This window comes from Melanostigma gelatinosum, assembly GCF_949748355.1.
Source record: "Melanostigma gelatinosum genome assembly, chromosome: 20".
Taxonomy (NCBI): Eukaryota; Metazoa; Chordata; class Actinopteri; order Perciformes; family Zoarcidae; genus Melanostigma; species Melanostigma gelatinosum.
The window spans coordinates 2,126,983-2,135,458 of NC_136653.1; the positions used below are offsets into that span (position 1 = coordinate 2,126,983).

Here is an 8,476-nt window from a genome sequence, read left to right on the forward strand (position 1 = left end):
GGGTCTCATTGCCTTGGAACGCCCCCAGACCTTCAGAATGGAGCTGGTCCGTTGCGGGGTTTCCTGACCCTCTGGGAAGTAGCCAGTCAATTACAAGTGAATTATTGTCATTGTCTTTTCTTTCTAGTTTTCATGTCATTTGAGGGGCCCTCGCCCATGTTGTTTCATGCCAGGCCAAAACTTAACAACATATAATAGATGTAAATGAAATGCACAAAGAAAGGGAAGGTTGGTATAATGAATAACAGAAAAGACAGATTAAAGAGAAAACGTTTATGCATGTGTAGTGTTACGGTAGAGTCGCAGTAATGATTTGTATTTATGTTGCAGGTCATGTTATAGAGGAAACTCGGCTATAAACCCAAAACGTCCTGTTTGATCATGGTTTCGTGGGCGGGAGAGCTCTGTATACAGACAGATTTCCATCAAAAATGTATCATTTGTTCCGTCATAGTCCGTTTTATTTTTACCGCTCATGCAAAAAATGATTTTTACGGATAATGCAGAACCAAAGGTCAGAAGGTGAGGTTTGACAGAAAACTTTAAGCCATCAACAACATCTGTTGAGGTTAGCACATTAAACTCTGGGTGACTTTGCACCTTCGGCGCTCGTCATCCGGACACCAGTCAATGAAGTTCTCTCTGTTTCTTTTTTCCTCACCATGTAAACGTTTCAATCCAGAAGCCAAAGCCTGACTGTTTCATAGTCGACTGAAATGGAGCTGCACATTGCAACATCAGGACCTATTCTATGGAGGGGTCATTCTATAATAACTGATCTCCATGTTTTTGATGTATTTGGAACTTGTGACAGATTATGCAGTTCTCACTGTTAAGTCACAAGGAGGCAATATGCTGTTGTGTGTTTCCTGGTTTTTTGAGTCTTCACCATGTGTTCTGGCTCTTCAGAGGGTTCACCTACTACAAAATGGGAAACCTGGACAACCGGATAGCCAATGCAGACCAGCTACTGACACAGGATGTGGAGAAATTCTGCAACAGTGTGGTGGACCTCTACTCTAACCTCAGCAAGGTACCACATTGTGTTGGCTTTCAAATTAATAATGTTCAAAAATCTTCTGACATATATTTCAATTATTGGAGTGGAGTGCTGTGTGAGTCTTTGTTATAGAATGATGTGAACTTAAGTGGCATCACCGCTCAAGCTCTCTGTGCCAGGCAGATTACCCTTTCTTCATGACGGACTACTTCATCACATATGATGTGCACACTGCAGGCCCAATGTTCCCCATCTCACCTTACTGCCTACCAAGCAACCCCAAATCTTTAAGTTCCAGAAACCACAGACTAGCATCCGTGTCTCCTGCTGCCTGGGAAAAAGCAATGCTAGGTTAGCCAAGCTGTTTTTGCCGGTACAAGGTTACGTGCTAATATCGAAGAGCTCCAAGTGTCTTGCTTTATTGTCACATAATTGATATTATGAGCAATATATACCAGCTGAGTTTGAAAAAGAGCATCATTTGTAAATCTGTCTGTCCTGTGTGTCCTTCAGCCTCTGTTGGATATCGGTCTGTACATCTTTAAGCTGACAAGTGCCATTGGTGCTCAGGTAAGAAGGTTATCTCCTGCATGATCTATTGAGTCTATGGAAATGGAACGATACCATGCTCCTAAGATGCTCTCAAGAAAATGGTGGAATTTGAAGGGTTTGATAACTACATTGTAATAAGGTTGTAAAGGAGCTCAAACAGGCTAAAGTAACATTTGTCATAAATAACTAACATTTAATAATTTTATTCATTCTACAAAAACTGACTTTTATTGAGCAAATTATTCTCATTGTTCTTAATTTAGAGTATTGACACTCTATATTGTTATGCTTCCATACTGACCTTTAAGAGTGAACAACTCCAGAGGACATGTGATTTCTTCTCTTTTTTTCCTTAATAGTTCATGGCCAAAGAATGTATATGGGATGGACACAGTATTCATCGAACCTCAATATTTTTACCATACAGTACAGCCCTAATACAGTTATGAAATAAATGACCCGTGGCTGAAAGTCCGTGTTGGATGTCATCACTTGCACCATCATTTCTTGGACATATCCAACCTATGGATGTTTGTCCAATAATTGCAGCGATTCTCTCGTCTTGGAATGACATATCAGATGGTTCTTGCCCTCATCCACCTGTTATCTACCCTTTTTTCTGATCTCTTATTCTTTTTGCCATAAACTTTACTCTCAAACCATTTCTTTTTGTACCGGAGCCACAGTCTGTATCGCACACACAACAGTCACTGCCTTGGTTATATAACTATACACATTCAAAACAGATTTTATTTCAATTTGTCAAATTTCAGACATATTGGGATCTATCGATGCCTTAAAGTTGTTCATCAATGCCGTGATTCTCTCACACATGAACTACTGTCTTACCAGCTGGACACAGACAGGTGGGCCACATTCAAATCAGTAGGAAAGTTAACTTCACAGCATTGTAAAATCTTCTGTGTCATTTTTTTAATTGATGTTTTTTAAACTGGGAAAACACAATGACATTTTCAGATATTTTACTTGTGTTTAGAATCTCTGTCATCGACCTGCCAGGAGCTGCAGATGAAAGTTAGCCTGTATGGCTTCATCTCGTATGAATCAGAGACAACTAAAATAAATACAACAAATCAAAAAATAGCAGAACTAATGGTATGAGCAAACGGTAATCGTGATCATAAAAGTTACACGAGCTGTGGCTACAGTCCGGATGTCTGCATTTTCAGAATGGGTATGCAGAGACTAGGAGACGGTAAAGGGATCAGTGGATTGCCAAAATATCGCTGAACTTCAATCAACTGTGTCGATCCTACAAGAACTGTAAAAGCTATATGTATAAATAAGCTGCCAAACAGGAAGTGACTTTGTTGTGTCCACCACCCTCCCCCACCTAGGGCCCAGCCGTCATGATGACCTACCTACTGGTCTCAGGACTCTTCCTGACCAGACTGAGAAGGCCCATGGGCAAGATGACGGTCACCGAGCAGCGGTACGAGGGAGAGTACCGCTTCGTCAACTCTCGCCTCATTACCAATAGGTAATTTAAACCAATAGGCATCAACTGCTCAAAAGCTATTACTGCACAGCTGTTTACTGTAACACTGCATTGATGTTTTTCTTTCCCTATAGTGAGGAGATTGCTTTCTACAATGGGAACACCAGGGAAAAGCAGACCATTTATGCCACATTCAAGAAACTGGTGGGTAACAGTTTAGCAGTTAGAATATTCTCCCCAAAGGGGCTGCATTAACCATTTATAGTATCACCTCTCACTGGTGTGGTCAAGAATGAGTTTGTTGCACCTGTAACCACACCATGTTATGGTTTCCCGGAGTTTACCTGTACATCACTGCAGCAACTGAGAAGTTAAACCACTGGAAAACAGGATTTCCAGTGGGTGTTAGGTCACTCCTTTAATTTGACTGCAGCAGGGCTTTGTTGTCATTTGGTATCAACCAGAGGCCTGTACTACGCAGCAAGTTCAACATACCCAGGATGTCTTTTTGTTATCTGACCTCACAAACCATAACAACTGCAATCATGCTAAACTTTCACCCAACGATGCTTATGAACTGAGCAACTCGACCCAGCTATGAGCACATTCACGTAAATGACTGTTTGCAGCATATTACCAATCACAAACATTTCTACTGTCGGCAAATGAAGAGCAAACTTTTAGACAACTACGAGGAAGTTGTAAACAAAGTCCTAATCCAAGTAAAAAGCATCTAGAGTACAATTGATCGGACTATAAAGGAAAGGCAATGCCTTCTCCGACATACTGCACGAGCAACACAAGTTTCAAGAAGCTGACAGTTAAGTGAAAATATGATAAAAGAGAGAGAACCATGCAATCATAGCTATCTACCCCGGTGAGAAGTACAGTACCGTGGTAACCCTAAATCCTGCTTCATACTACAGGCCTTAGGTCTATGACTAGCTGGTCAAGTCCTCTGCCTTTGAACCATTTCATCAACAACAACATTTCATGTTTTTATGAACTTGGACATACAGCTGAAAACATGATGCTGCCCCGTGGAATAAAACCTGTACAACAGTAGCTCTGGCTGCACAGGTTGCAAGAGGAAAGAGACAGGGAAACATCACAGAACTTGTTTCTAAAATGTGTTTGTACACGGGTGCTAGTATCGCTGTGTTTTCCCAACTTCAGAACATACTTGTGTTTTGTCTTCCAGGTGGACCACTTGCATAACTTTATCTTCTTTCGCGTCTCTATGGGATTTGTGGACAGCATAATTGCCAAGTGTAAGTAGATATATCTCTTTAATTCACAATATTTAGGTTGTTTCCCTGATATTTATTAATGTTCCTTGCTGTATCCGATGTGATTGGTAACAATAATAATAACAATTCATATTAAGTATCAGGACAAAATTATGAGCAAACAAAAACTAATATATAAATACATTAAAATAAATAAACATATTAGTTTAATGTATTTTCTGCAACTGGATTAGATTTTTCTGTGATATTTAAATGTGTTATGTATACCCAATTAATATTTCCATTTATTAACTATGAATAAATCGCTTCATTTTAGTAAGGCTCTTGTGTTAAATATAGAACATGTTAGCAATATAACATTTTATGTATTTGCACTTTTTAAATATCATGAATGCAGAGGCGTTGAAATAATCTGGTCCATTTATCATGCCGACTATGAAAATGTAATCTTTAACTACAGGAAGTAAACGCAAGACATGTCTCTGTTTCAGTGTTTTAAAAGGACATCAAACATTTTATAGCATAAATATGACAATAAATGTCTAATTATTGTCATATTCAACATCCTTGTCTCAGGCCACATGACAGGAATTTGATAGAATTTGTGTATAAGCAATAGAATGTATTTGAGAACCATATTTATACAATTATGCCCACTCAAAACCATAATTGTGTCTCTTTGTTCTCTGTTTCTTATATGTCCACATGCTGTTCCTGTGCAGACTTGGCCACTGTAGTAGGTTACCTGGTGGTTAGCCGGCCATTCCTCAGCCCATCACACTCTCGACACCTGCACAGCACACACTCTCAGCTGCTTGAGGTCAGAGAAAACACACACACACACACACACGTGTGGTAAAACAAAACTTGAAAATAGAATCATTTAAAAGGGTCAAAAACTGGAATGCTTTCCAAAAAAGATTATTCTAAGACATCAGTTTTGACTTTGAATGGAATTGATGGACGTCTGGCATTGCACACAACTGCATTGACACAGCAATGAGGTCATTTTGACAATAATAAACATATCTTATTACAGGAAAGCCATCGTAAAATGAAGAAACAAAAGTGGCTCCCTGGTAGAAAAACCCACATAAAGCTTTGGAGGTGCTTTGCAGTGATGTGTTGGAGCTCTGAGGTTTAATGGGATGGGACCTGTTTTGCCTGTAGGACTACTACCAGAGTGGGAGGATGCTCCTGAGACTGTCCCAGGCCCTGGGCAGGATAGTACTGGCTGGCCGAGACATGACCCGTCTCTCAGGGTGAGTGTTCCAGAACAGCACAGAAAAGATGAACATAAAATCATAAAAAGTTGACACTGATCTATAAAAAGCTCATTGGTCCATCTATCTGAATGTCCTATGTTGTGGAATATTTCTATGAATAGTCGGGAGAAGAGTGTAAAGTGTTTTCTTATCAATGTCAAATGAAACAGAGTCTGGATGAACGATCAAAGTTGTAATAGTCAATGTATTTGCTTGCAAGCAAAGAGAACACAGTCTCACAGATACATCACCGTCATCTGTTAGAGGTGCTCTAACGACACAGTTAAATGCACGGACATTTATACTCAGCCAGCATGCTGTTACCTTGCCTCGCAAACAAGAATAAATAATAGACAGAAGAAGAAAAACAAGTCAAGGCAGATGTTTTTCTTTGAAGCATAGTGTCCTGTCTTTACGATACCCTGAAGGCGCTTTATGGCCTGTTTACAAATCCCTTTATCAGTTTGCCCCACAATAAACCATGGAGACACCCAGTCAGACGCTTCCTTTGATGTCACTGTGACCTGGTCAAAGAGTTAAGTCACAGTATTGCAGAGACGGAATAAACCTGTGGACCATCACACATCATATATGCCTGCAGAGGGTCATGCCCTTCCGCTGATGCTCATCAAGGAAATACCGTAATCAAGGCCTCTGTGTGTGTCCCCGTCTTTAAAGACAGAAACAATGCACAGGATAACAAGATAACAAGACACCTGGCTTTAACCCTAAAGCATAAGACTCTGACATATTTTCCCATAACACCTATAAAAGTGAGTAGCCATTTCGATAGGATGGATCCACTTTTTAGTCGCTCTCCTAAAAGCTTTGCTCTGCTCTTTCTGCTGTCTCTCATACGGATCACTCTTTAGATTTCACTGTTAAAGCTCTGTTCATTCTTCATTTGTTCAGCCTCTTCATTCATTCAGTTTAAAGTAAGTAGTTTAGTTTTCAGTATGCAGCTTGCATTCTGAACTCTTGAGTTGTGTTGTGTGTGAATTATCGTCTTGACCAGTTCAGGTTCAAATGACTGAAGGCTCTATCTCTCTGAAGCAGAGGGAGCTTTCTTTACTGCCTTAACTGGCAGAATATAGAAGTCTTTACTCTTGGTTCCTAGCGATCGACACCCCACATGGGATCCAGGTCATGACGGGTCCAAATCATTTTCAGTCTGCAACAAAGGTCCGAAGGCTAGAATCAATGAAATCTACCGACCTCCAGTGCCGAAGTTGCCAGTTGTGGTGTTCTGCAGTGGGAATGGGGCTTGTAACCAGTCCTGTTGCTCTCATACCATCGTCATGGTGTTGATTCCTAACAGTCTGGTTGGATAAGTGAACTCTGGTAGCACAGTGGAAGTCAATTTCCAAGGATCGAGCTGGAAGCTGTACTGTCATACGCTGTACTGCCCACTTTCCTGGTAATGTCTCCATACTCTGCTGACCACACTCCCACCGAGCTACCATCCGAACCCCTTCGCCATCTTCTCTTTCTTTTGTCTGACACATTTTTCAAGATGGCTGTCAAGTTGAAATAAGGATTTATCTGCATTTCACTACAAAAAAAGAAAATAAGGTTGCAGCAGGCTGGAGGGAGATTGCCTGAAAGTATCCTCATTGCTGTTGACTAAATTGTGTCAGTCCATGAAACATAACAATATTAAATGTGATTTCTGTAAAAAGAAATGTTAAAAGAGCGTTGAAAGATAGCAGGTACTGCTCACCAATCTTTGAAGTGGTTACTTCTTCAGTCTGATCTTGATTGAACAGCTGATATGTGGTTCGTTCACATGACTTAATGGGACACTTGTTAGGACAGGGTGTCCAAGTTCTCTGCCGTCATTGAAGTTGTTGTTGAGTTATTCCACATCGGCTTGACTTGAATCTCCTCCACCCCTGGTGCCTTTTTCACTCCATCTCATTGCACGTTTGAGTTTACCAGGTCTGTGCAGCCTCCCCGTCTACTCACCAGCAGGTTGACAGCTCTGCTCCACACGAGTGTTCAAGACATACGGCGGCAGATCTGATGATGCATCCACTAAGTTGATTTAAACTTTGGCCGAGGGTGCTTTGTTGTTACAAGTCAACAACAAAGCCCCATTGGGGTTCCCGTCTAGCAGGGTTTCTCCCTTGTTGGCCATCTCAGCGTTAAGGTCCCCCAGCAGAGCTATAGAGCCGATATCTAGTTGATACTGATCCCGCACCAGCTCAACTTCGGCGACATTAAAAACACAGAGAGCATTAAGGACGGAAGGATTTATTCCATCTCCCTCGCTAATTACAAACGCACAAAGTATTTTTGTCTGCTTGTGTGAGGTAAATGCATTCACCAATGAAATTTTATGGGTTTTTTTTAAGGCAAGCTGCAATAACAATGCAGCCATTTGTACATTTCCAAGTGAATTTCACGCTTCAGAGATGCCAGCTGTTCCATCAAAACATAAGCAGCTCTGTAAGGAGAGTGCAGCAGCTACAGCCTGTGCACATTAGCCTTAGACTGGAAATACGACAATCTAGGAAGGAAACAATGAAAGATTACACTTCCTTCCAAATGAGACAGAGCTGGTATCTGTTCTGATGAATCGAAGTATTTGTGTATTTTTTCATCTTGCCCATCTATGTCCTCCACAGATTCACATGTCGTATCACTGAACTGATGAAAGTCTTAAAGGAGCTGAATGCTGGCAAATATGAACGCACCATGGTGTCCCAGCAGGAGAAGGGTACAGAAATGAGTTCTCATCTCAGATAACCGGAGCTGTGCAGACAAACCATTGAACACATTTTTTGGTTTATTTCATTCACTTTAGAATCCGACACTTCAGAGAAACTGGTGCCTGGGAGTGGTCAAATTATCATCAGAGATAACCTCATCAAGTAGGTCTCTTACTCTGCTCTTGGCATATTTTTTAGTTTTTTTTCAAGAGCTCTGGTTTAAAGCAACATGTTGTTTA

The 8,476-nt window shown here is 40.8% G+C and overlaps 1 protein-coding gene across 2 annotated transcripts in view; it reads left to right on the forward strand.

Moving 5' to 3' along the window:
- Positions 1 to 8,476, forward strand: part of abcd3a (ATP-binding cassette, sub-family D (ALD), member 3a) — a 31,329-nt gene that overhangs the window by 12,414 nt on the left and 10,439 nt on the right. For both annotated transcript variants that reach the window (XM_079292066.1, XM_079292065.1), the window contains exons 7-15: positions 910 to 1,033; positions 1,514 to 1,570; positions 2,911 to 3,053; positions 3,146 to 3,215; positions 4,213 to 4,282; positions 4,984 to 5,081; positions 5,432 to 5,523; positions 8,154 to 8,245; positions 8,333 to 8,399. In XM_079292066.1, the coding sequence (XP_079148192.1) occupies positions 910 to 1,033; positions 1,514 to 1,570; positions 2,911 to 3,053; positions 3,146 to 3,215; positions 4,213 to 4,282; positions 4,984 to 5,081; positions 5,432 to 5,523; positions 8,154 to 8,245; positions 8,333 to 8,399 (813 nt within the window). The remainder of the gene's footprint in view (positions 1 to 909; positions 1,034 to 1,513; positions 1,571 to 2,910; positions 3,054 to 3,145; positions 3,216 to 4,212; positions 4,283 to 4,983; positions 5,082 to 5,431; positions 5,524 to 8,153; positions 8,246 to 8,332; positions 8,400 to 8,476) is intronic.